This window comes from Heteronotia binoei, chromosome 20 (genome assembly GCF_032191835.1).
Source record: "Heteronotia binoei isolate CCM8104 ecotype False Entrance Well chromosome 20, APGP_CSIRO_Hbin_v1, whole genome shotgun sequence".
NCBI classification, from domain to species: Eukaryota; Metazoa; Chordata; class Lepidosauria; order Squamata; family Gekkonidae; genus Heteronotia; species Heteronotia binoei.
In genome coordinates, this window is record NC_083242.1 from 34818871 (window position 1) to 34846367 (window position 27497).

The 27497-nt window shown below is 51.2% G+C and overlaps 2 protein-coding genes across 2 annotated transcripts in view; one reads left to right on the forward strand and one right to left on the reverse strand.

Annotated features, from left to right (window-relative positions):
• The first annotated feature begins 1193 nt into the window (after positions 1 to 1193).
• Positions 1194 to 11886, forward strand: SMCR8 (SMCR8-C9orf72 complex subunit). Its single transcript, XM_060260686.1, has 2 exons — positions 1194 to 3588; positions 11147 to 11886. Exons 1-2 carry the CDS (start codon positions 1229 to 1231, stop codon positions 11598 to 11600), a joined length of 2814 nt encoding a protein of 937 aa, XP_060116669.1. The 5' UTR covers positions 1194 to 1228; the 3' UTR covers positions 11601 to 11886.
• Positions 11887 to 15527: 3641 nt separating this feature from the next.
• Positions 15528 to 27497, reverse strand: part of SHMT1 (serine hydroxymethyltransferase 1) — a 29502-nt gene continuing 17532 nt past the window's right edge. Inside the window, exons 8-12 of the mRNA XM_060260626.1 lie at positions 26525 to 26641; positions 24950 to 25072; positions 22611 to 22727; positions 21193 to 21303; positions 15528 to 16187 (exon numbers count right to left, since the gene is read on the reverse strand). Of these exons, the coding sequence (XP_060116609.1) occupies positions 16015 to 16187; positions 21193 to 21303; positions 22611 to 22727; positions 24950 to 25072; positions 26525 to 26641 (641 nt within the window). The 3' untranslated portion in view covers positions 15528 to 16014. The remainder of the gene's footprint in view (positions 16188 to 21192; positions 21304 to 22610; positions 22728 to 24949; positions 25073 to 26524; positions 26642 to 27497) is intronic.

Consider the following 27497-nt stretch of genomic DNA (forward strand, 5'->3'; position numbering starts at 1 on the left):
ACCCAACACGGCCCAACCCAGACAGGGGTGGAAACTACAACTCCCAGAATGCACATCGGTAAGTCCGCAATGTCTGGTCTTTTTTTTTTTTAAAGTTAAAATAGGGTTTTTTGTTTTGCTTTGTGGCGGGATCACGATTGTGCAGCATTTCCCCGCTCCCGGTTAGTCCGTTCGCCGTAAAATAAATTTTAAAGAAGAAAGGGATGAGGCGAGGGAAAGATTGGAGACTACAACACCCAGAATGCCCCGGGATGCGTCGGGCCTGCCAACGGCTTTTTAAATTATTTTAATCTTATTTTCACATATTGGGGAACAGAGATCATAAAGCGCTTCTTGTCGTTTTCGACCTTGTCTCAAAAAATAAAATGTGAAGGGAAAAAAGAAGGTGAGCTGCGAGGTGAGGAAGGAACAAGGTCAATACTCCAACCACCCCCCAGCATGCCCCGCGGCTGCAGTTCCCTGCTTGAACATATTTATTTCACTATTTCGCTTCTGGCGCTTACCAAACTTTCCCGTTCCTTCGTTCTAATTATTCTTTTTTAAACAAACGTGTTTTTTTTTTAAAAAAATTATTGTTCGGTGAGGTTCTGTTTTACTTCCGGGGTCAGTCGCGTCAGAGTCCGGGAGGTCACGTGAACCCAAGATGGCCGCCCGGCGGCGACTGTGAGGGGGAAGCGACGGTTCGCGGGGCGAGAAGGGCGAAGGAGGCCGGCGGGGGCGGCTGAGGCTCGGCCCGCTCCTAGGCCCGGCTTCGGAGGGGAGCTACATGGAAGCAGAGAGCAGGAGGAGGCAGTGAAAGCCCCCGTTCCCCGGGGAAGGACAGCCCGGGGGGCGGAAGGACAGGACCTCCTTGCGGGGAGGGGGCAGGAGGCAAACCCGTGGGGGGCGGGGGAGGGGAGCGACCCCCAAATGAAGCCATTGGCCTCACCCCCAGACCCATTTGGGGCAGAGGACTGACCTCCCTTAGGTGTAGGGCAAGTGCCTCCCCCAATTGAGGAGGTCATAGGGGCAGGACGAGGGGTCAAGCGGCTCCCTAGACAGGTGAATTGTAGGTGAAAGGGGGTAGAGGTATCTCCTTCGTTAGTCGTCTCTTCGTTAGCTGCAGGGCGGGGAGAATAGGAGCGCCTCCCTCGGCTCCTTCCCCCGGCCCTAATGGATTCCGGGTGACCAAGAAAGGGGAGGCGCGATCTGTTTTCTCCATGCCCCATCGCCACCCCCGCCCGGAAACATGATAGGAGCCCCAGATGTGGTGGCCTTTACCAAAGAGAACGAGGAAGAGGAGGAGGCCTATAGCGACCCGCCTTTGCCAGAGGAGTATTCCGTGCCGCTCTTCCCCTTTGCCAACCATGGGGCCAACCCGTGGTCCAGGCTCTCAGGTGCCAAGTTCACCCGGGACTTTATCCTCATCTCGGAGTTCTCGGAGCAAGTTGGACCCCAGCCGTTGCTCACTGTCCCTGACGACGCCAAAGTTTCTGGCACCTTCGATCTCAACTATTTTTCCCTTCGCATCATGTCGGTGGATTATCAGGCTTCTTTTGTGGGACACCCACCCGGGTGCCCATACCCAAAGCTGAACTTTGTGGAAGATTCAAAAGTAGTGCTGGGGGATTCCAAGGAAGGAGCTTTCGCTTATGTGCACCACCTGACTCTCTATGACCTTGAAGCGAGAGGTTTCGTCCGCCCCTTTTGCATGGCCTACATTTCAGCCGATGAGCACAAAATTATGCAGATGTTTCAAGAGCTCTCCATGGAGTTCTCGAAAGCCTCGGAGTGCTTAAAGACAGGCAACCGGAAAGCCTTTGCAAATGAACTGGAAAAGAAACTGAAAGACCTCAACTATACTCGGACTGTACTGCACAACGAAACAGAGATCCAGAAGAAAAACAATGAGAAAGGGTACTACAGCACACAAGCCATTGAGAAAGCCAATGAACTGGCCAGTGTCGAGAAATCTATCATAGAGCACCAAGATCTTCTCAAACAGATCAGATCCTATCCTTACAGTAAACTGAAAGATTCTGATTTTCATCCTTATGAGCCAGATGGTGCACCAGAACTGACAGAAGACAATTCGGAACAGGGATTTACTACCTCGAAACCTGACGAAACTGGTGAAACAAACCTGTATCCCCGGCGCTCATCTTACACGCCGAAGCTTATCAAGGCAAAATCCACCAAGTGTTTCGACAAGAAACTCAAAACCCTTCAGGAACTGTGCGATGTGTACTTTTTCACCCAGACGCTAGATCAGTTGCATCAGATTGAGAAAACATTCAGAGGTGACGTTTGCTATCTCCTAACCAACCAGATCAGCCGAGCGCTTTTGAAACAGCAAACAATTACCAACTTCCTTTTTGAAGAGACGTTCACCGTTGACGAAAGACCACCTGAGAAGCCACCGAATGCCTTCCAGGGGTCTCCTCTAGGTTCCTCCGATACCAAATACTTGGAGGTCTGTCCTGTTCCAAAAATGTTAATTAGCTTGACGGCTTACAAATCCAGTGTTGAGTCCGTGCCCATTAAGATGGATCAGGAACTCGAAGACACCCCAGGCCCGGATGTTGGTGAGCCAGTTGCTTATGACCGACAGGACAGTCTTGGATACTTTGATGCTGACCTCAAAGGAAGTGTCAGCAGTGGCGAAAGCATTGAGGTTTTGGGGACGGAGAAGTCCGCAGCTGCCCTTGCTCAGTCCGAGAGCCAGGCTAGCTTGCCACAGCCGCCCCTGAGTCCACAGGCAGTGAGGAGCAAAGCAGTCAGTAGGAGGACTATAAGCGATGACAGCATCGAGGTCCTCAGTACGTGTCCCTCCGAAGCGCTGATTCCCGATGACTTTAAAGCTAGCTACCCAAGTGCCATTAATGAAGAGCCTTATGCTGACGAGGAAGATGAAGGTTGTCGCTTTAGCCCCGGTTTAAATCTGGACCGTGCTGAAGAGATGGGAGGCGATCCGGAACCTGAAAATCTACTTCCTGCAGACTCCACCTGCTGCATTGGAAAAGAGAGCGCTGGCTTTCTCGAGCCGCTGCCTAACCTGGCCCCCAAACTTTGCGACGATGACGGGGTGGTCAGTATCCCACCTCGGCCCTATCGGCAGGCAGACCAGGAATTCCGTGTAAACTTTACAGACTATTCTTCCCACGACGGTGTCTTGGGCGGCCTCCTGACATACGAACTGGATCCGCATTATCTCACGAGCAGCCGAGAGACGAGTAAGATAAGCCTGGATAAATGTTCGGACTCGACTGTGAGTTACGTGAGCAGTACGGGTTCTACGAGCTCGGAGAGGACTCCTTCCCCCGCCCCCCTTGTCAGCCCGTCAGGAGAAAGACACAAGAAGAAAGCCGCCCAGAACGCCTTGCGGTTCATCCGGCAGTATCCTTTCGCTCACCCAGCCATATATTCTCTGCTGAGCGGCAGGACGCTGATTGTTCTGGGGGAAGACAAAGGGGCCGTGGAGAAACTCGTCACAGCGCTCTCCATTTTTGTCCCCAACTGCGGGGCAAATACCAAGCCGGTGAAGCTCTGGACCACCTCACCTTTGCACATCACCGATTTTCAGAAGTGGAAGCTGATTGGATTGCAAAGGTAAAATAATAATAATAATAATAAAAGCCTGAGTTTTTAATCTGAGGAGCTATGGCTCAGTGGTAGAGCATCAGCTTGGCATGTGAAAGGTCCCGGATTTGATCCCTGGTATCTCAGGTAGGGATTGGATAGTAAGTGATCCAATCACTTCAGACTCTGGAGAACTACTGCCAGTCTGAGTACAGGCAATACAGAAAACAAACACTTTGATATACAGACTTACAATGTTTAGCCAGTTTGGTTGTAGTGGTTAAGTGTGAGGACTCTTATCTGGGAGAACCGGGTTTGATTCCCCACTCCTCCATTTGCAGCTGCTGGAATAGTCTTGGGTCAGCCATAGCTCTCTTATCTAAGAGAACCGGGTTTGATTCCCCACTCCTCCACTTGCAGCTGCTGGAATGGCCTTGGGTCAGCCAGAGCTCTCTTATCTGGGAGAACCGGGTTTGATTCCCCACTCCTCCGCTGACACCTGCTGGAATGGCCTTGGGTCAGCCAGACCTCTCTTATCTGGGAGAACCGGGTTTGATTCCCCACTCCTCCATTTGCAGCTTCTGGAATAGCCTTGGGTCAGCCATAGCTCTCTTATCTGGGAGAACCGGGTTTGATTCCCCACTCCTCCGTTTGCACCTGCTGGGATGGCCTTGGGTCAGCCAGAGCTCTCTTATCTAGGAGAACCGGGTTTGATTCCCCCCTCCTCCATTTGCAGCTGCTGGAATAGCCTTGGGTCAGCCATAGCTCTCTTATCTGGGAGAACCGGGTTTGATTCCCCACTCCTCCGTTTGCATCTGCTGGGATGGCCTTGGGTCAGCCAGAGCTCTCTTATCTAGGAGAACCGGGTTTGATTCCCCCCTCCTCCATTTGCAGCTGCTGGAATAGCCTTGGGTCTGCCATAGCTCTCTTATCTGGGAGAACCGGGTTTGATTCCCCACTCCTCCATTTGCACCTGCTGGGATGGCCTTGGGTCAGCCAGAGCTCTCTTATCTAAGAGAACCGGGTTTGATTCCCCACTCCTCCACTTGCAGCTGCTGGAATGGCCTTGGGTCAGCCAGAGCTCTCTTATCTGGGAGAACTGGGTTTGATTCCCCACTCCTCCATTTGCAGCTGCTGGAATGGCCTTGGGTCAGCCAGAGCTCTCTTATCTGGGAGAACCGGGTTGGATTCCCCACTCCTCCGCTACCTGCTGGAATGGCCTTGGGTCAGCCAGAGCTTTCTTATCTGGGAGAACTGGGTTTGATTCCCCACTCCTCCATTTGCACCTGCTGGGATGGCCTTGGGTCAGCCAGAGCTCTCTTATCTAGGAGAACTGGGTTTGATTCCCCCCTCCTCCATTTGCAGCTGCTGGAATGGCCTTGGGTCAGCCATAGCTCTCTTATCTGGGAGAACCAGGTTTGATTCCCCACTCCTCCACTTGCAGCTGCTGGAATGGCCTTGGGTCAGCCATAGCTCTCTTATCTGGGAGAACCGGGTTTGATTCCCCACTTCTCCACTTGCAGCTGCTGGAATGGCCTTGGGTCAGCCATAGCTCTCTTATCTGGGAGAACCGGGTTTGATTCCCCACTTCTCCACTTGCAGCTGCTGGAATGGCCTTGGGTCGGCCAGAGCTCTCTTATCTGGGAGAACCGGCTTTTATTCCCCACTCCTCCACTTGCAGCTGCTGGAATGGCCTTGGGTCAGCCATAGCTCTGGCAGAGGTTGTCCTTAAAAGGGCAGCTGCTGTGAGAGTCCTTTCAGCCCCACCTACCTCACAGGGTGTCTGTTGTGGGGGAGGAAGATAAAGGAGATTGTGATCCACTCTGAGATTCGGAGTGGAGGGCGGGATATAAATGCAATATCTTCTTCTTAGTGCAACTTTTTAAGAGTCATGTAAATCTGTTGTATACGTGCTAAAGAAGTACAACTTTACAAGAAAGAAAGGTCCATCAGAAGGAACAGCTTGCTCTAAACCAGGGATGGCTAAACTTGCTTAACATAAGAGCCACATAGAATAAACGCCAGATGTCTGAGAGCCGCAACGCATGAATGTCAGATGTCTGAGAGCTGAAAGGCATGAACATCAGATGTTTGAGAGCCGCAAGATAGGAAGGAAGAGAGGGAGGGAGGAAAGCAAATAGATTGAGGAGAGGGAGGTAGAAAGAAAGCAACTTTAACTTTAAATGCGTTCTAAAAGCTGCCAGCTGGCTTGGCTTGGACAAGGGATTTAAAGACACAGATGCGTTCTCCAAACTGGCCAACGGGGCAGTGGGGGCTTCAGGAGCCACACAAGATGTGTGAAAGAGCCATGGTTTGGCCGCCCCCGCTCTAAACAGTGCAGTAAGCATTTTGCCAGCAAAACCCCAGAAGGCTTTTGCATCTGATTAGAGATGAAGTTTAGAACTGGCTTGCTCCCACTATACATATAAACACGAGGTGTCGAGAGGTAAGTTCATGATAACAATTAATTAAAATTTAAAAAACCATTCGTTAAAAATTTAAGAATTATCCACCTCCATTCGGCTTTGTGTTGTACCTCGTTGTAATTACCATGGTTTATTCCAGGATGAGAATTTTTGAAGAAAGTGAAGATGCCGCAGAGAGCATTAGTAATGAATTGTAACAAGAGGCTGACAACCTCGAAGGAAATAGGAATACTTCTGAGGAAGTCTCTGAACATGGCGAAATGAGTTTCTGTCTGGGAGCTCGTCGGGGATGGACCTTTCTTGTAATGCTTTAAAGTTGTACTTTGTCACGTATACAGTAGACTTACATGACTCTTAAAAAGTTTTACGAAACATTGTTAGCCTGCATATGTTTAGTTTTTTTATTGCCTGTAATATGAACTAGAGCCAAGCGGGCAGCCGTGTTGGTCTGTAGCAGCGGAACAAAGCAGGAGTCAAATGGCACCTTTAAGACCAACCAAGTTTTATTCAGAAAGTTTTATTAAGACTTTGTCGGTCTTAAAGGTGCCACTTGACTCCTGCTTTGTAATAGGAACTGTGATCCCATGTTGTTGGTTTTTCTGCCAGTCTGAGTAGGCAGTACTAACTGTGATGGACCAATGGTCTGATTCGGTATAAGTCAGCTTCGTGGCTGTTCAACCTTTCTTTTCTGGCAGCGGCCTGTTTGGAGAATCTCAGCAAATGGATGCTGCCGCAAGCAGTACAGCTGAAAACAACAATAATAATGATAATACATATGCTTAAATCCTTATATAATTTAAACCAGTGTATACAATGTCATCATACCTTTCCTCAATTTTTTTTTTTTTTGCAGTTACAGTTCATCACAAATCAATTGGTTCCGCAGTTTCCGATAGAAGGATTGATAGTCTTCAAACAATTCTGCCTTCAATAAATAAAGTTCACAACACAGTCCATGAAAAGCTCTGAAATTCTTTCAAGTAGGAAGGACCAGGAAATCCTTACAGCCTTCATGAATGTCCCCTCTAGATTTCAAGCTGTTTCAATACTGGTCTTCTTCAGTTATCGGGCTGTCAAACTGGAACCCGATTTCAGCGACTTCTAACACGGACTCAAGGTTCATTGCTTACAGTAGAATCAAGAGGACCTTCCCGCTTGAAAGAATGTCAGGACTTTCCATGGACTGCGTTATGAACTTTATCGAAGGAAGGAACTGTTTGAAGACTGTTAATCCCTCTGTTGGAAACTGTGAAAGCAATTGATTTGCAATGAACTGTAATTGTAAAAAAGTTTTGGAGGGAAGGTGTCATGACATTGTATACACTGGTTTAAATTGTATAAGGATTTAAGCATATGTATTGTTGTTGTGTTTTTCAGTGGTACTGTTTGTAGCAGCATCGGTTTGCTTGCGTTCACGCTGAAACCCCTTCTTCTGTGGTATGTTCGGAGAATCCAGCACAAAGCAGTAGAGTTAGTTAGGGCAGCCTTGTAACAATCTATGGCAGCCAACCAAAGACTCCCCAATTCTGTGGCATGCATGGAAGTGCAAAACCAGGGTATTGTCAAGCTCTTGCCAGTTTGCAGTATGGGGCTGCAGCATTAACTTCCCGGTGCCCAAGGTGCATTGGCCTATCGTATTCATCTCATATTTTTGAGAGGGGGCCGTGTCTGACTAATGTCGTGGGCTTGCCGCCTGAAGCTAGCTTACACTTTGAATGTATTTATTTTTTTAAAAAATGTAGTACTATGTGAGACAAATTTGGTTTTGTTTGCAAGAATCAATTGATTTCTTCGGGAGCAGCCCCTTTTCTCCCCCAGTGGGGACCCGATGCAGCTTACAGCGTTTCTCCTCTTCCATTTTAATCCTCACAATAGCCTGGTCAGGTAAGTGAGTCTGAGAGCGTGGGCAAGGCTGAGGTTCATCTGCCATGCTTCTGCAGCTGAGGAGGGATTTGAACCTGGGTCCCCCGGATCCTTATTCAATACTCTAACCCGGGAGTGGCCAAACTTACCTAACGTCAGAGCCACAGAGAATAAATACCTGATGTTTGACGGAAGGAAGGAAGGCAGAGGTGAAAAGAAAGCAGCTTTAACTTTAAATGCACTTTCCAAGCCACAAGCTGGCTTGGCTGGAAGAAGCGATTTAAAGAGACAAATGCCTTCTCCAAGGTGGCCAATTGGGCTTTGAGAGCCGCACAATACGTGTGAAAGAGCCACATGTGGCTCCCGAGCCACAGTGACACATGTTACATTCTTTGTCCTCGCTGTCACCTAGAGCTGTGTTGCACGATGAGTTCTACTCTATATGGAAGTATCCCTACCCTGTCTTCAGAGAGGCAGATGTGACGTATGAATGGGGCTCAGTTCTTGGGACAGTTCACTGCTCTCTGCAGACCCCTCCGTTTCCATACCCACCACTGCTGGATTCTGCGGCTTCTGTTTCTTATACGTGGGGTTGCGGTGGGAGTGGACTGTTCAGCCCTAGGCCAAAACACCTCCCCAGAATAAGCTTAGACTCTCCTTGACTTCGTTCCTGCAATTGGCCCAGGGCAGAGTTGGACCTTGCCGTCCTGTTGAATGTGGTACGTTCTCAGTAGTACAGGGTGGTGGAGTTCGTTGGCAGAGTCTTCCCAACGCCGAGGTGTCCTTTGGGTCCCAATCCTCAGGCCAGCTCCTGTTCCGCTTGACAGCCGTGGGGCCAATCAGCAGCTTCGTGTTAACGGCCGGCTCAAATGCTCGTGTACAGAATTAGAAGCCCTTACAGATTTCTCTTTGCCCTAAAAAGGTAAAGGTAATTCCCTGTGCAAGCACTAGTAGTTTCCGACTCTGGGGTGACATTGCTTTCACAACGTTTTCATGGCAGACTTTTTACGGGGTGGCTTGCCATTGCCTTCCCCAGTCATCTACGCTTTCCCCCCAGCAAACTCATTTGACCTACCTCGGAAGGATGGAAGGCTGAGTCAACCTTGAGCCGGCTTCCTGAACCCAGCTTCCACCGGGATCGAACTCAGATTGTGAGCAGAGGTTAGGACTGCAGGACTGCAGTTTTACCGCTCTGCGCCATGAGGCTGCTCTCCTTGCCCTACAAAGGTTTAAATATGAAAATGTCAGCTGGGGGTGGGGTGGGGTGTGTGGCTGTTGTTGCCCAGCTGTGGTGGGGGGAAATCGATACGGTGGTGTTACTTTCTAGCTCCAGATGCCAAGAAGGAATGTGTCAGAGAAGCAATGTTCCCTCTAAGCTGCAGAGTCTTGTGAGCAAAAATTCTACTTTGTGAGCGACTGGCATTGAAGCTGTGAGCTGTTGCATAAATGAGTGTGCTCTGGGGCCATTTTTCATGAGCTAAGACAAAAACATGTGAGCTGGAGGCTAAACATCTGTGACCTGGTTCACGCTAACATCAGCAGCTTTGTGTTAACGGCCGGCTCAGATGCTCCTGTACAGAATTAGAAGCCCTTGCAGCTTTCTGGTCTGGGAACACTGGTCAGAAGTGAGATTTGAACCAGGGCAGGGTGGTGGTGTGGTGGACGCTTTGCTCCTGGATCATACCAGCTCTCAATGGAAACATTTCTTGTGGCTGTCATGTTCTGAATTCTCCCCTTCAGGGCTTGTATATTTCTTTTTTTTTTCATCTGTACTTAGTCTGTGTCCCCCACGGGGCCCCAAAGCAGCTGTCATTGTTTGCCTTTCTGTTCACAGCAACCCTGTGAGGTCAGTTAGGCCGAGAGAATGTGATTGCCCCAAGCTCACCCAGCAAGCATCCACAGCAGAGCGGGGATTTCAGATCTCAGTTGCCCAGCTCCTACTCCAACGCTAACCACTGTACCATACTGACTCTCCTTGAATCCACATCCATTTACAATGAAGCAAACCCTAAACCTAAAAGTGGGAATATTTATTTATGTATTTACTTAATTTCTACCTCTCTTTCCCCCACCCTGTTAAGGGGGGGGGGGGCATAGCAACTTCTGTCATTCTCATCCTCTCTGTTTTCCTCCTCACACCAATCCTGTGAGGTAGGCTGGCCTGTAAGCGTGGGACTGCACCCAGGTCCCCCAGTGAGCTTTCATGGAAATGTGAGGATTCGAACCTGCCTTCCCCAGCTAATAGTTGGCTCTCCAACAACTACACTTTGCCCCCTTTTTCATTGGCTGCATTGACGTAAGAACATCAGAAAAGCTCAGCTTTTGAACTGTTTCCTTTTTTGTTGTATATGTTAGAAATGTTTAATAAAATTATTTAAAATTTTAAAAAGAGAAAAGAAAAGCCCGGCTGGATCAGACCACTAGTCCATCTACCCTCACACAGTGGCCAGCCAGTTCCTCTGAAGGGTCAACAACAGGGCAGAGAGGCTGAGACCTTCCCCTGATAAGAGCATCAGAAGAGCCCTGCTGGGTCAAACCATCTAGTCCAGCATCCTGTCTCACACTGTGACCAACCAGTTCTTCTGGAGGGTCAACAACAGGGCAGAGAGGCTGAGGCCTTCATAAGAACATCAGAAGAGCCCTGCTGGGTCAGACCAGGGAGGGTCCATCTAGTCCAGCATCCTGTCTCATACTGTGACCAACCAGTTCCTCTGGAGGGTCAACAACAGGGCAGAGAGGCTGAGGCCTTCATAAGAACATCAGAAGAGCCCTGCTGGATCAGACCAGGGAGGGTCCATCTAGTCCAGCCTCCTGTCTTACACAGTGGCCAACCAGTTCCTCTGGAGGGCCAACAACTGGGCAGAGAGGCTGAGGCCTTCATAAGAACATAAGGAGAGCCCTGCTAGATCAGACCAGTGAGGGTCCATCTAGTCTAGCTTCCTGTCTTACACAGTGACCAACTAGTTCCTCTGGAGGGACGACAATAGGGCAGAGAGGCTGAGGCCTTCATAAGGACATCAGAAGAGCCCTGCTGCATCAGACCAATGACGGTCCATCTCGTTCAGCCTCCTGTCTCACATGAGGACATACAGACTGAGGCCTTCCCCTGATAGGAACATTAGAAGAGCCCTGCTGGCTGAGACCACTAGTCCCTCGACTTCCTGTCTCACAGAGCAGCCAAGCAGTTTTCCTGAACAGCAGGGCCTTGAGGCCGAGACCTTCCCCCGATGTCGCTTCCTACAACCCAAGCGGGGACATTAGCACTTTCAAATAACCAGCTTTTGCTCTTTTCCTTCCAGGGCGTCTTCTCCGGCAGGCCTGAACATGCTGCACTCCCTCAGCCGGTACAGCCGCTACATCAGCATCCTGGACGCCGACAGCAAGACCCTGCGCTGCCCCCAGTACCGGGGGGCCCTGATCCCCCGGCTGGCCGACCACCGCACGCAGATCAAACGGGGGAGCACTTACTACATGCACGTCCAGACCTTCCTCACCCAGCTGTGCTCCAAAGCCTTCCTGTACGCCTTCTGCCATCACCTGCACCTCCCCATCCGCGAGGGGGAGACGGAGGACTCCGTGGCGGCCCGGCGGCTGAACTTCCTGAAAGCCCACCTGGGGCTGGCCCACGAGGACGGGCGCGTGGTGCAGTACCTGGCCGAGCTCCTCAAACTCCAGTACCTTCAGGATCCCATCCGGGGGGTCAGCCCGGTGCTCAGGTTCGATTACGTGCCCAGCGCTCTGTACAAAATTTAGCCCCACCCCCACCCCTTCAGCCTTGGCCCACCCACGTCCTCTTGCCTGGCATTCAGTTCTGCTCACCCGCAGCTCACCGGCCTTCACCCGCTCCCGCTGTCAACATGGTCCGTATGGTGGCAAAGAAGGACCCGGGAACGGGGAAAGCCCTCCTCCTTCCAGCGAGACTTTGAAAATGTCCGTCACACTTCTCTCTCTCTCTCTCTCTCTCTCTCTCTCTCTCTCTCTCTCTCTCTCTCTCTCTCATTTTAAAGGATGCTGTCAGCTTCTAAATCACTGTTTAAGGGAACCAGTCTGTCTTGTGTGGGAGATGGGGGAATTGCTTCTCCATGGAGCAGGATAAGGGATTCTGCTTGGAAAGAGGTGGCACAATGTTGGGGTGGGGGGTGGGAACGATCCAGGGGCAGGGCTGTGCGTGGGTTTTGGAAAGTGGGAAGACAGAGAAGAAACCGGCTGCCCAAGCATCCTAGCAGAAATCCCTTTCCGGCTCACAAAGTCAGCCTTGGGGTAAGACAGCTCATGGAACTGAGAGCCCTCGGCAGAGGCAGTAGGGGTTGGGAACTAGCAGGCCGGGATCCATCCCCGTTTCTGAATGTTTGAAAGCACAAAGAGGTCTCCCTTTGACGGCTTGAATGTAAAGCTCTCCGTGGCCTGATAGTCTGCTGTTCCCAGAGGGAAAGCGGGGTGGTGGACCATTGCGGGTTTTCGCCACTTCACAGTACGGGAAACTCAGAAAGAAAATGCTAACGAACAGGCGTGCTTTCTCTGTCGACTGTGCAAAATGGCTGGTGCGGTTGCCCCAAACTGCACACTGCAGAAGGGAAAGGTGAGGTCTTGAAGGGTCGGAATCATCCAGTTTCTCCTAAATCTTCCCACTTAGATTTCACAGTGGAACAAACGTTAACTGGAGCAAGACCTCTTGTTTTATTTTTGGCGTGTCTTCGCCCTCCCCGGTGTTCCACATTGCCACGCGCTGCTCCCTGCCTCTCATTTCGTTGCCAGGCTTTGTCACCGCAAAAGACTTTGCAGCGGTCTTACTACCTCTTCTGTAGCGCTGTGCAGACGGTTCCTTTTGGAATCGCAGCTTGCCGCCGGGTGGATATGGCCAGTCTCCCTGCGTTGCAGGCTCTGCCCAAAGCTGCCCATTGGGTGTTGTGGATTCCGTGAGGTCCTGTAGAGAATCAATGTTGGGGGTTTTTTGTCTGAGGGAAACTGGAAATTGCCGAGAAAGCTGCATCTCACCCCTACCTGCTTTCTTGGCTACATTCAGCCGGCCAGCCGACCCTTTTTAGGAGGGAGAGAAATGCCATACGAGAGGACCAAAAATTCCCTTTTTAATTTCTCATCTTCCAACGTCCGTCTCATTTGCTGTACCGGGAGGCTGTCGGCCTGGCTGGAGGAGTTATGTTTTTAGGGCCGCGCTACCGAACAACCTATTTATGTATCTTAAAAGCTCTGTTTAACATAACGACGGGTGGCGCAGTTCCAGGATCTGAATGTAAAGTTTCTTGACGCTCCAGAGAAGTTGTGAAGGCCTGGCTTGTTGCCGGGTGGAGCGTTTCGAGAATCCTTGGGAATGTCGATGCAAAAGCCACCTTGTTGTTTGAAGGGGGAACGGAAAGGGAGCTCCCGTCCCGAAAGGGAGATTTTCTTGTCAATATGCTGCACGTTTTCGAAGTAAAATTGTTAGGCTGCTTGGTTTTGGCGCTCGACAGCGGCCAGGTTTCCAAGGGGTGGCTGCTTCGGCTGGGCCCGGCTCCTAAATAGGCGAGGAGACCACAAGGCCCTCCCGCATTGGCGGACGCCACAATGCCGTGGGAGGGGCTTCAGGGAGGACTAAGCGGGCTTAACCTTTTTGTCACGCTTCAGCCCACCTTTCTGCACTCAAGTCCCATCACAGCCCCCCCCACCCCTTACTTGACTGCATCCTGGAGCTTGTCAGACAGACCAGCTGCCCCATATTCACTTTCTGCCTTGCCCCTCCCCTCCTGTTGGACCACAGCCCCAAATCACTACCAAGGAAGCCACTTTCGATAGCTTTATCAACTGTGAAAGGAGCAGGTCCCCCAATAGGGACATCTCTTTCCTTGCTTTTCTGACACACGAGGCCGCTTGTCGGAGGACACGGTTGTGTGGCAGCCTTCAGTGTAAATGTCCCCCCCCCACGCCCCAAGGCCAAGAAGGGATCGTCATATTTGGGTACTGTTGACAGCATGGCAGGGGGATTCTGGTAACGCCACGTGGGCGCTCAGTCTTGGGTTCAACCTTCTGTTCTCGGCTTCATTAAGCCTTCGCTGAACAAAGACCGTCTCTCCGTACCTGCTGCTAGAAAAGGCGCGAGGAATTCCCTGCCTGGATAGACCCTAAGTCACCTGCATTTCAGTTCTGCCGGCTGCGCTTTAGTTTGCAGATACGAACGCTGCCGTCCGAAACCCCGTTACGCTCTTCAGAGTCCATTGGCATCAGTGGACTCGGGAAGGTGCAAGTCTGAGAGCGACTCGTGCTCGAGCACGTGCGTGAGCGACTCGTGCGAGCAGGCCAGGCTCCTCGCTGACTCACAAACTTCAGAACCGATCTTGACAAGGCCAGGGGTCCGTCGAGGCCCCGACAGCAGGCGCTTTTGATTTTGACAAGAAGTTAGGAACAGCCTACAAGAACCCCCGCAGTGGCCGTCCTCTGCCCAGTCCGCTCTAGAGCCAAGAATGTACGATTGACACATGCACCCCTCGCATACCCCGTTGTCACGTGTGTGGCCTTTCCCTGCGTCCCTTCCTCTGTCCCAGACTGGGTTTGCAGCTTTGTGCCTCAGTTCCTGTGTTTGTGCTGCTGTCTGTTCCAGTGAGATTGTGCTTATTTTCCCCCTTTCGCCTCCCCCCCCCCCAGCAAAAAATCTGATAATTTTTCTTGCTAGGCATCTCTGAACGGGAACTCTTTATGACTTCCTGTTTTTCAAGAGGCTGCACACGAGCTGGCCCCACGAGTTCAGCTGCAGACATCTAGAGGCGGCTGCTGTTCTATTAAAAGTAGCTAACAGCTTCAGAGCCTTTGGCTGGCTCACGTGGCTTTTTGCTTCCCGGCTCAGTACTTAATGTGGAGTTATGTCTAGACCGAGGAGACCGTTAGCTCTGGTTCTGTGTAACCAAAAGGCGCAAGGCGGCTTCGAAACCCTGGTTTAAAGTTGGCCGCCTTCAGCTTCCAAGTTCAGTGCAGGCGTCACAACTTGCTATGATTTCGCAATGAGAGAAGGGGAGTTCTCCAGAGGGAAAGGGCCTCTCTCTCTTAAACGGGCTGAAAGTGTTACAGCTGCCCCTGGCGAAAGAGACAGGCAGATTTCTCCAGCCAGATCCACTTCCAGAATTGAGCAGGGCACGCAGTTACCAGGTGGTCTTCCGAGAATGCAGAAACTGCCGCAGGCGGCTTGAACCGGCTCCAAGTGGGAACGCAGCAACGGAACCGTCCCAAATTGGATTTTGCTTTGCCCAGCGACGAGCGCTGGATGAACAGCCCAGATGCCAGTCCTTCCCGGGTGTCAGAGAATCCGTCAGCCCTTTTCTCCCTACATTGCCCTCTCTCTCTTGCGGTTCTCCCTCCTCAGCTCCTCACGTGACTCCCTCTCAACTAGTTGGCAGCAGCCCCCAAACACGCTCTTCTGCACCCCCCCCCCTCCCCGGCGCAGCTTTCTCGCCTTTCCAAACTACTTCTCCCCATGACTGCATGTTTAAGGTTCCCATCCCTATCTGTGTGTACCCCCCCACGCCCTCCGTGTAGGCTGTAGTTAGGGTGGGGGGAACCCAGACAAAACAGAGCATCGGGGCAGCATGCCTTCTGTACCTTAGCGCTGTTAGGGTGTTCCCTTGCACAAGAGCTTAACGGAAGGGGGGAAGATGTTTAAAACACCCGGTGATTAGAATGAAAAAAAAAAATGTGTACATTTAAAAAGGGAGGGGGGGAGATATTTATTCAGGCTAATATTTTTGAAACAACATTGGAAAAAAAAACCTGGTTGTATTTTTTAAAGCTGATATAATTCTCGGCGTATACTGTGGTTCAGTTTTTAATTTTATTGTGCTTAGTAAAAGTTGTCCTGACTATACAAACAGGGTCGTGTGTTCTGATAAAACGGGGATTTCCTATTTTTTTTTAAAAAAAAAACAAACAAAACAAAACCCAAGAGGGTTTAATACTTCTTTGGAGAGTTGACACATTCTTTCTGGGCATTTGGGCCTTTTGTGGCACGTTACAAAGGGGAGGAAGTTTATTAAAAATCCAATTTTTAAAAACTGCCCTTGAGTTTAGGGACAGTGAAACGGAAGGTGGACAAGTCGGAGGGAGAGGACAGCTGTAGGTGCGGGGCTCTGACTTCCTCCAACGCTCTGGGGCAACGGCCGAGAAGAAACGCTGCCGTCCCAGCGTTTTACAGAACGGGCAGCCCAGGGATGGGGAACGACTCCGCAAAAGCCTCCACCTCTTCCCGGAGGGACTTCAGGGCCTCCTGGTACTTCTCGTCAGACACCAGCTTCTCCTTAAACTCCCGCAACGTCGCTTTGGGGCTCATGTCGTTCTGGACCCGCAAGGTGAGCTCGATACCTGCAGAGGTGACAAAGAGGCACAGCTGGGGAAAATGGATTTGATGGTCAAGCCGGAGAAGCAAATCAATAAAGAAGTAGGCAGGCCGCGTTCACCTTCAGTGGGCAGTGCCCCGCCATCCTGGCGAACGCAAGAGCCGCACTTGCACCTGTGGGAGGGGGCACAGGGAGGTGGGTGGCGTGCAGGGGTGAGGGAGGGATGCGCAGGGGGGTCTACTGGTGGGCGAAGAGGGCAATCTCTGCCCAGGGCCCTCCCAATCCCCGGAACTGGCCCTGTCGGCATAAGCGCCGACAGCCTGGCGCTCTCTGAACGGAACAGAAGCAAACCGGGTGGAGGAAGTGAAACGCAGATGTGCCCTAGAGCTGATTCTGCCCACGGGAGAGTGCCGAGGGGATCGCTCACGCAGCACTGAGGCTGCCAGGAGGTGGGGCGGCCTCCCACAGTGTCTCTGCAAGCTGCCCCCCAATGCTGGACTGCCCCAAAGCCAAGCGTTGGTGAGGTTCCAAGCACTGATCCGGAGACCTTAATGTCTTCTTCAAAGCAATTCCCCTTACAGAACTATTGAGGGGAGGGAGGTGGCTGAGCTACCCATCCACATGAAATCACTCTTAATTCCCTTCATTCCGCTCCCCACCATGCGGAGGTGGGTGGAAGCAGCTGGTACCCCCCCCCCATTTTTGCAGTTCTTAGGGCACGGGGCCAATTCAGGACTCCGGAGGGCTCCTATCATACCCACGAGCAGCTCGCCGTTGTCTGCTTCCTTCCGCGTCACAGCTTGCTTTGCCAGGCTTGCTCAATCGCACAGGAGCTACAGAGCAAAGCCTCTCTTTTCTCCATTAATATAAGCTAACCACCGGAAGCAATAAAACTTTCACGCCAAGCGTGTAAATAGGCGTTTTTAGTGAAGTTAAACAACAACAGAGCTAAGGAACACTGAACATTCTTGAAATTTTCCCCACAAAGTCTCTCGACACTCACAAAGAATGATAGCCTCTTCAAATAGGACTTTGTGATGTGGGTGAAAGTCTTTAATTTCTTAGTGTTCCACTTGTGATGGTACAGAGATAATAAGGAACCACTTTTAAAAGGACTCCTCGAGGTTTCAATAGTTAGTTCTTCCTCAGCCTCTTTCTCCCAAGGTCACACGGAGCCACACCTCTACTCTTTACAACATGGATCCACGCATGCTCTAATTTGCTGCTACCGCCTCTTCATTTTCTCCACTGGCTGAGGCTCCTCCCTTGGAGAGGAATAGCTTGCTTCAAAGGAAGCTCTGGCTCTTTCCTTTCTTCCCCAGGAGGGAGAGGAGCCTCAGCCAACAGAAGGAAAAGAGGCTTGGCTCAATAGCTCTAGTGTGCGATTCAGAGAGCCTGGCTTGCACAGGAGAGATACAAAGAAAGCACCTTTAAGGCCAACAATGTCGTAAGCATGTTCTGAGTTTTAAAAAAAAGTGTTCGTGTTTGTCTGCCCTGTATAAAGTTTATCTCTCTGCTACCTGGCATTACATTTTACGACACACCCGGCCCGGATTTACGTCAAATCCTGCCCTCATAATGAAGGAGTTCTGCACTTCTGCTTAGGGAATCATCCTTTTTTCAGAAAATGGATTTGTACAGCAACCCCAAACCACAAGGGGATCCACCTTCTCCCCCGTGGAAACCTCAAGCGGTTTACACCATTCTCCTCGTTTCCATGTTATCACAACAACCCAGTGAGGTAGGTTTGGCGGACAGTGTGTGGCTGGCCAATAGACACCCAGCATGCTTCTGTGACAAGAGTGGGGGTTCGAAACTGGGTCTCTCGGATCCCAGTATGAATCACGCCTTAAAAGAAAAGGCCTTAAAGGGAAAAAGGCTGTGTGACTTGGCATGAAGACGGTCCCAGGTTCAATCCCTGGCATCTCCAGCTAAAAGGAGGTGATGGGAAAGAACTCCACTGGAGAGCTACTGCCACTGTTGAGTGGAGAGAAATCTAAAATCTTGGTTCTAGAAGAAGACCCTGACTGGTTTTTGCAACACTAACAAATATTTTTGTGGGCAGGAAATGCACACCTAAGAATGAAAGAGGAAACTGGAAGGAGAACTTGCCTTAACTGAAATACCTCCTTCCCCCAAGATCACAGGTTTTTAGCAGAGCAGAAAGTGGCTAAAGAGAACCAGTATTGTATAATGGTTAAGAGCAATACTCCCTCTAAGCCAGGGGTCCTCAAACTTTTTAAATAGGGGGCCAGTTCAATGTCCCTCAGACTGTTGGAGGGCCGGACTGCCGTTACTGTACAAGGCCGCGGGCCGTCAGTTCTCCGTCTTCTGCATCTCTCTCCCTTCCCCACACCACACACCCCGGCCTGGGAACTCACCTCACCTCGGTATCACCTCACACTCTGTCTCCGCCGCCTCAGCCCAGTGCCGGAAGTGTGCGTTGCTAACGCGAGTTTAGGTCGAACGTCACTTCCGGTCTGATTTTGCCATAACCCGGAGGGCCGCATAAACGTCCTCAGCGGGCCGCATCTGGCCCGCGGGCCATAGTTTGAGGACCCCTGCTCTAAGCTGTGGAGTCTTGTGAGCAAAAATTCTACTTTGTGAGCTACTGGCATTGAAGTTGTGAGCTCCTGCATAAACTAGCTTACTCTTGGGGCCTTTTCACTTGAACTAAGACAAAAAAGTGTGAGCTAAAATTTTGTGAGCTAGCTCACGCTAACTCACCTAGTTAAGAGTATCAGACTAGTTATCTGGGTGACTGGGGTTCATAAGAACCCTGCTGGATCAGATCAGCGGTCCATCTAGTCCAGCATCCTGTCTCACACAACAGCCAACCAATTTCTCTGGATAGCCAACAACAGGGCAGAGAGGCTGAGGCCTTCGTAAGAACATCAAAACAGCCCTGCTGGGTCACACCAATAATCCATCTGTTTCCAGCATCCCATCTCAACACAGTGGCTAACCAGTTCCTCTGGACGGCCAACAGCAGGGCACAGAGGCTGAGGCCTTCCCCCGAGGTTGCCTCCTGGTTCCGGGATTCAGAGGCTGACTGCCTCCGATTGTGGAGGTTCTTCAAACCCCACCCATTCTATGAAATGCTCACTGAATGATCTTATGCCAGTAACACATCATTCAAGCCTAACCTATCTCACAGGGTTGTGGTTAGAAGAAAAGGGGGACGCGAACAGCGTAAGCTGCGTTGGGTCCTCCGTTGTGTACAAATGAATTAAATCAGGGGCGTCAAACATGTGACCCGGGGCCGAATCAGGCCCCCGGAGGGCTCCTATCAGCCCACCGAACAACTGGCTGTCATCTGCTTCCTTCTCCCTCTCTCTTGCTTCCTTCTGCATCACAGCTTGCTTTGCCAGGCTTGCTCAATCGCACCGGAGCTACAGAGCAAAGCCTCTATTTTCTCCCCTGGCTGAGGCTCCTCCCTTGGGAAGGAAGGGGGGGAAAGGCAGAGCTTGCAGTCCATCCAGTCCATCAGACTGATCTGATCCAAGGGGGGGAAAGGCAGAGCTTGCTTTCTCTCAATTGCACAACAAAGCTACTAAGCCAAACCTATCTTCCTTCTGTTGGCTGAGGCTCCTCCCATTCCTGGTTCCCTGGGGAAGGAAGGAAAGAGCCAGAGCTTCCTTCGCTCCGTTCCCTGGATCCCATGGGAGAAATACAAAGAAAGCACCTTTAAGACCAAGCACTAACACTTTAAGCATGTTTTTAATTTTTTTAAAAAATACCGTATTTTTTGGACCATAAGACGCACCCCCCCCCAAAAAAAAGTGGGGGGAAAAGTGTGTGCGTCTTATGGAGCAAAGTTACCTTCCTCCGGGGGGGAGGGCGATCCGCTGCCTCCGCCTCTGATCCCGGCGCTCCCCCCGCGCCTGCCTGCCTGGCTCCAGCTTCTTCCAGCAAGTGCTGGGATCGCTCGACGCTGCCCCCACCGCAAACCCAGCGCTTCGCGAGCGCCGGCTGCGGAGGGGGCAGCGTGCTTCCTCCGTGCCCGTCTGCAAGACAGCAAGTTTCGTGTAGTGGTTAAGTGTGTGGACTTTTATCTGGGAGAACCGGGTTTGATTCCCTACTCCTCCACTCGCACCTGCTGGAATGGCCTTGGGTCAGCCATAGCTCTGGCAGAGGTTGTCCTTGAAAGGGCAGTTGCTGTAAAAAGCTCTCTCAGCCCCACCCACCTCACAGGGTGTCTGTTGTGGGGGAGGAAGGTAAAGGAGATTGTGAGCCGCTCTGAGACTCTTCGGAGTGGAGGGTGGGATATAAATCCAATATCTAAAATCCAATATCGGCCTGGCTCCAGCTCTGACGCTTACAGCAAGCGCCGGGATTGGACGGCGGAGGGAGCGATCCTGGCGCTTGCTGTAAGCGTCAGAGCTGGAGCCAGGCAGACAGGCACGGAGGAAGCACGCTGCCCCCTCCGCAGCCGGCGCTCGCGAAGCACTGGGTTTGCGGAGGGGGCGGGTGCTTCCTGCGTGCCTGTCTCCAGCTCTGATGCTTATAGCAAGCGCCGGGATCGGAGGACAGAGGGAGCAATCCTGGCGCTTGCTGTAAGCGTCAGAGGTGGAGCCAGGCAGACAGGCATGGAGGAAGCACGCTGCCCCCTCCGCAGCCAGCGGTCGCGAAGCTCTGGGTTTGCGGTGGGGGCAGCGTGGAGCGATCCCAGCGCTAGCTGGAAGAAGATGGAGCCAGGCAGGCAGGCGCGGGGGAAGCGCCGGGATCGGAGGCGGAGGCAGCGCATCGCCCCCCCCCCCCCAAGGAGGAAGGTGCGTCCTATGGTCCGGAGCGCCTTATGGACCGAAAAAGGTATATTTGTGTTTATCTGTGTTCTTTATAAAGTTTATATCTCTGCTACCTAATCTTAAATAGGTACACGCCTGGCCTGGCCCAACAAGATCTCATTTATGTCCGATCCGGCCCTCACAGCAAATGAGTTTGACGCCCCTGAATCAAATAAATAACGCAAGCAAAGCAGAGAACGAGTGTTGTGGTCCAACCCCCCACATCAGAACTTGCAGACTTACCTTTATGGATGAAGTGAGCAACTTTTTGGAAGTCCTTCTCCAAGAAACCCCTGGAGGTAAGAGCCGGGGTCCCTAACCTCAGACCACTGGGCCGCAAGGCGCTCTTGTCCCCTGAGCAAGAAAAAATATCTTTATTTACTCATTTAAACATAAGAACATAAGAGAAGCCATGTTGGATCAGGCCAATGGCCCATCCAGTCCAACACTCTGTGTCACAGAAGAGAAGCCATGTTGGATCAGGCCAATGGCCCCTCTAGTCCAACACTCTGTGTCACACAAGAACATAAGAGAAGCCATGTTGGATCAGGCCAATGGCCCATCCAGTCCAACACTCTGTGTCACAGAAGAACATAAGAGAAGCCATGTTGGATCAGGCCAATGGCCCATCCAGTCCAACACTCTGTGTCACAGAAGAACATAAGAGAAGCCATGTTGGATCAGGCCAATGGCCCCTCTAGTCCAACACTCTGTGTCACATAAGAACATAAGAGAAGCCATGTTGGATCAGGCCAATGGCCCATCCAGTCCAACACTCTGTGTCACATAAGAACATAAGAGAAGCCATGTTGGATCAGGCCAATGGCCCATCTAGTCCAACACTCTGTGTCACACAGTGGCCAAAAAAAAAATTATACACACACACACACACACTGTGGCTAATAGTCACTGATGGACCTCTGCTCCATATTTTTATCTAAACCCCTCTTGAAGGTGGCTATGCTTGTGGCCGCCACCACCTCCTGTGGCAGTGAATTCCACATGTTAATCACCCTTTGGGTGAAGAAGGACTTCCTTTTATCCGTTTTAACCTGTCTGCTCAGCAATTTCATCGAATGCCCTCGAGTTCTCGCATTGTGAGAAAGGGAGAAAAGTACTTCTTTCTCTACTTTCTCCATCCCATGCATAATCTTGTAAACCCCTCTCATGTCACCCTGCAGTCGACGTATCTCCAAGCTAAAGAGCCCCAAGCGTTTCAACCTTTCTTCAGAAGGAAAGTGTTCCAGCCCTTTAATCATTCTAGTTGCCCTTTTCTGGACTTTCTCCAATGCTATAATATCCTTTTGAGGTGCGGCGACCAGAACTGCGCACAGTACTCCAAATGAGACCGCACCATCGATTTATACAGAGGCATTATGATACTGGCTGATTTGTTTTCAATTCCCTTCCTAATAATTCCCAGCATGGCGTTGGCCTTTTTTATTGCAAACGCACACTGTCTTGACATTTTCAGTGTCATTTATGGCCCTGGATGGCCCAGGCTAGCCCAACGTTGTCAGACTTTAGGAGCTAAGCAGAGTCAGCCCTGGTTAGTCCTTGAATGGGAGACCACCAAGGAAGTCCAGGGGCTGCTATGCAGAGGCAGGCAAGGGCAAGCCACCTCTGTGAGAGAACTCCCCAGCCGCCCCCCTCCTCCTCACCTGGGCAGGTGTTCTTGTTGCACGCGACCGAGCACAGTTCGAGAACCCGTTCTGCTCGCCCGCCGTCTGTTCCTCGGTTCCGCAGGTCCACCAGGATCAGATGGTTGTCGGATCCCCCTGGAACGCAGCCCCGAGAGAACAGTTGTCAAGTGCCGCAAGCTCTTCACCAGTCAACAGACCTTGGCTCCATCAAAGGCGTTTGTCGATAGAAGACGACATTGGATTTATATTCCGCCCTCTGCTCTGAATCTCAGAGCAGCTCACAATCTCCTTTATCTCCTTCCCCCACAACAGACACCCTGTGAGGTAGGTGGGGGCTGAGAGTGCTCTCTCAGAAGCTGCCCTTTCAAGGACAACTCTGTAAGAGCTATGGCTAACCCAAGGCCATTCCAGCAACTGCAAGTGCAGGAGTGGGGAATCAAACCCGGTTCACCCAGATAAGAGAGCTATGGCTGCCCCAAGGCCATTCCAGCAGCTGCAAGTGGAGGAGTGGGGAATCAAACCCGGTTCTCCCAGATAAGAGAGCTCTGGCTGACCCAAGGCCATTCCAGCAGCTGCAAGTGGAGGAGTGGGGAATCAAACCCGGTTCTCCCAGATAAGAGAGCTATGGCTGACCCAAGGCCATTCCAGAGGCTGCAAGTGGAGGAGTGGGGAATCAAACCCGGTTCTCCCAGATAAGAGAGCTATGGCTGACCCAAGGCCATTCCAGCAGCTGCAAGTGGAGGAGAGGGGACTCAAACCCGGTTCTCCCAGATAAGAGAGCTCTGGCTGACCCAAGGCCATTCCAGCAGGTGCAAGTGGAGGAGTGGGGAATCCAATCCAGTTCTCCCAGATAAGAGAGCTGTGGCTGACCCAAGGCCATTCCAGCAGGCGCAAGTGGAGGAGGGGGGAATCAAACCCGGTTCTCCCAGATAAGAGAGCTGTGGCTGACCCAAGGCCATTCCAACAGGTACAAGTGGAGGAGGGGGGAATCATACCCGGTTCTCCCAGATAAGAGAGCTCTGGCTGACCCAAGGCCATTCCAGCAGGTGCAAGTGGAGGAGTGGGGAATCAAACCCGGTTCTCCCAGATAAGAGAGCTCTGGTTGACCCAAGGCCATTCCAGCAGGTGCAAGTGGAGGAGGGGGGAATCAAACCCGGTTCTCCCAGATAAGAGAGCTCTGGCTGACCCAAGGCCATTCCAGCAGCTGCAAGTGGAGGAGTGGGGAATCAAACCCGGTTCTCCCAGATAAGAGAGCTATGGCTGAGCCAAGGCCATTCCAGCAGCTGCAAGTGGAGGAGTGGGGAATCAAACCCGGTTCTCCCAGATAAGAGTCCGCACAGTTAACCACTACACCAAACAGGCTCTCAACTAGTTATCAGACTAGCAAGACATGGCAGTCAGGTAGGGTCTTGTTGAAACTGAGGCCCATGGCCCTTGCCCACCCAGATATACCTGGGCGCCACCTGTTACATAGTTCAAAAGCAAAAAGCGCCAAAATCCACTAATCACCTTCTCCCCCCCACCCCAAAGTCATTCCCTGCTCACATTCTATGGAAGCAAACTGAGCATCTCTTTGAACCAGATAATGCAGCCTTGGAAGGCTCGTAGTGTCTAGCTCCAGGAGGGAAGATACATAATACATTACATACACAATAAGGCAGTGAGTGAGAACAAGGAGACAGCAGCAAAACAGGACCCCTCAAAAGTTAATATTTATTTATTTTATTTAGCGGAAAGGGCAGCTGCTGTGAGACCGCTTTCAGCCCCACCCCCCCTCACAGGGTGTCTGTTGTGGGGGAAGAAGATATAGGAGATTGTAAGCTGCTCTGAGTCTCTGATTCAGAGAGAAGGGCAGGGTATAAATCTGTAGACATCTTCTGCGGAGTCTTGTGAGCAAAAATTCTACTTTGTGAGCTACTGGCATTAAAGCTGTGAGCTACTGCATCAATTAGCTTGTTCTGGGGCCGTTTTCCCTGACCTAAGACAAAAACGTGTGAGCCAAAGTCTAAAAAACTGTGAGCTAGCTCACACTAACTCATCTTAGAGGGAGTTAGTTACAAGCAAACGCAATTGTCCAGCCCCCAACTTATGGCAAGACGCACCCTTGGCAACTGTGAGAAAAGAACCTGCAATTCACGATGCTGGAATCAGAAACTTACTAGGTAGCCGTAAACAAGAGACTCTTTCTCCGTCTCCCGGCCTCACACACCTGCTTTCTAACCTACAAGGCTGTGCTAATATATAGTAAGGCCTCTGCATTTTCTAAGTAATGGTAACGATGACTAATTCCTGGCCTTTTCTCCCCCAAACAAGCAAGATCCTGAGAGATGCAGGTCCGTGCGCCCGTCGCTTCTTACCAGTGACGATGTGGTACCCTAAGCTTATGAGTGCCTTCGCCAGGGCTTTGCAGTTGGCGACCACCTGTCTCTGGTAGGCTTTGAATTCCGGAGTCATGGCTTGCTTCAGGGCTACGGCAATGCCTGGCGAAGACAAAAAAGGAGACGGGGCGTGACATTTTCGGGGGCACGCAGGGGTGGGCAGCGACGTCAAGTCAGAGCTGACTGACGGCGACCCCGGCTTGTCATCTCCCAGGCTTCCAACAGAAGGTACGACGACAGCCGGCACCTGGGAACGGGAATGTAACCTTGGAGCCTTGGTGAAGCCTGCTGCGAAAACCGGATCTCGCTTTGGTGGGGAGCAGGTTGGCGGGAATAATTTAATGGGTGTTCTTTTGTATTCTCCCCCCACCCCCACCCCGCTTTCTTCTCTGTCCTTTTCCTGCACACGGGTTCTGGTCCGTTAGGGATGACACTACATCGGGCTGGAGTTCCTGGGCCTCGGCAGTCTGGCAAATCTCAGGCTTGCTGTCCACCCGCTGATCATTGGTTTATCCCTGTTATCAGGGGTTGCCAAACTGTGGCTCAGGAGCCACATACGGCTCTTTCGCACGTATTGTGTGGCTCACAAGGCTCCCCCCGCCCCATTGGCTGGCTCGGAGAAGGCATTTGCTTGTTTAAATCACTTCTCCAAGTCAAGCCAGCTGGCAGCTTGGACGGTGCTTTTAAAGTTAAAAGTTGCTTTCTTTCCACCTCTCTCCCCCATCTATTTGCCTTCCTTCCCTCAAACATCTGACCTTCATGACTTGTGGCTCTCAAACGCATGACATTATTGTACTGTATTAATACAGCACCATGAAATGGTTCCAAATAATTTAAATATGTAATTATGTTTCATATGTGTTATTGGTTTTAATGGTAGTAATGTAATGTTGTGAGCCGCCCTGAGTCCGCTTGCGGAGAGGGCGGGATATAAGCTTAATGTAATTAATTAATTAATTAATTATGTGTGGCTCTTATGGCAAAAAAAAGAGGTCAAGGTAGTCCCCTGTGCAAGCACCAGTCGTTTCCGACTCTGGGGTGATGTTGCTTTCACAATGCTTTCACGGCAGACTTTTTTACAGGGTGGTTTGCCACGGCCTTCCCCAGTCATCTACGCTTCCCCCCCAGCAAGCTGGGGACTCATTTTACCGACTTTGGAAGGATGGAAGGCTGAGCCAACCTCGAGCCGGCTACCTGAACCAGCTTCCACCGGGATCAACCTCAGGTCGTGAGCAGAGCTTAGGACTGCAGTACTGCAGCTTTACCACTCTGTGCCACGGGGCTCTATCTTATGGCAAACCACCCCGTGAAAAGTCTGCCGTGAAAACGTTGTGAAAGCAACGACACCCCAGAGTCGGAAACGACTGGTGCTTGCTCAGGGGACCTTTCCTTTCCCTATATTAAGCAAGTTTGGCCACCCCTGCCCTGTGCCTTCAAGAAAGACTTCTTTGCATCAAACAAGAGGTTTGCTGAATGATCTTGGGTGAAACCTCCCAGCCGTGAGCCTTTTCCTCCCCCAAGGTTCCATGGTCTGGGTTTTGGAGACCCTCTCACCTGCAATGGCGTGGTTGTGAGGCCCGCCCTGCAGCCCTGGGAAAACGGCTTGATTGATGAGGCTTTCGAGGTTGTATGGGATTTCCTTCCCAGTTTTTGGGTCCACACTGCGAGCGCCTGAAGAGAACATAAGAGAAGCCATGTTGGATCAGGCCAATGGCCCATCCAGTCCAATACTCTGTCACACAGTGGCCAAAAAACCCCAAGGTGCCATTAGGAGGTTCACAAATGGGGCTAGAAGCCCTTCCACTTTGCCCCCCCCCCCCGCACCAAGATACAGAGCCCAAGACAGAGAGTTCCAACAATACGCTGCGGCTAATAGCCACTGATGGACCTCTGCTCCATATGCTTATCCAATCCCCTCTTGAAGCTGTCTATGCTTGCAGCCACCACCACCTCCTGTGGAAGTGAATTCCACATGTTAATCACCCTTTGGGTGAAGAAGGACTTCCTTTCATCCGTTCTAACTCAACTGCTCAGCAATTTCATTGAATGCTCACGAGTTCTTGTATTGTGAGAAAGGGAGAAAAGTACTTCTTTCTCTACTTTCTCCATCCCATGCATAATCTTGTCAACCTCTATCATGTCACCCTGCAGTCGATGTTTCTCCAAGCTCAAGAGCTCCAAGCATTTTAACCTTTCTTCATAGGGAAAGTGTTCCAACCCTTTAATCATTCTAGTTGCCCTTTTCTGCACTTTCTCCAATGCTATAATATCCTTTTTGATGTGCGGCGACCAGAACTGCACACAGTACTCCAAATGAGACCGCACCATCGATTTATACAGAGGCATTATGATACTGGCTGATTTGTTTTCAATTCCCTTCCTAATAATTCCCAGCATGGCGTTGGCCTTTTTTATTGCAAACGCACACTGTCTTGACATTTTCAGTGAGTTATCTCCCACGACCCCAAGATCTCTCTCTTGGTCAGTCTCTGCCAGTTCACACCCCATCCACTTGTATTTGTAGCTG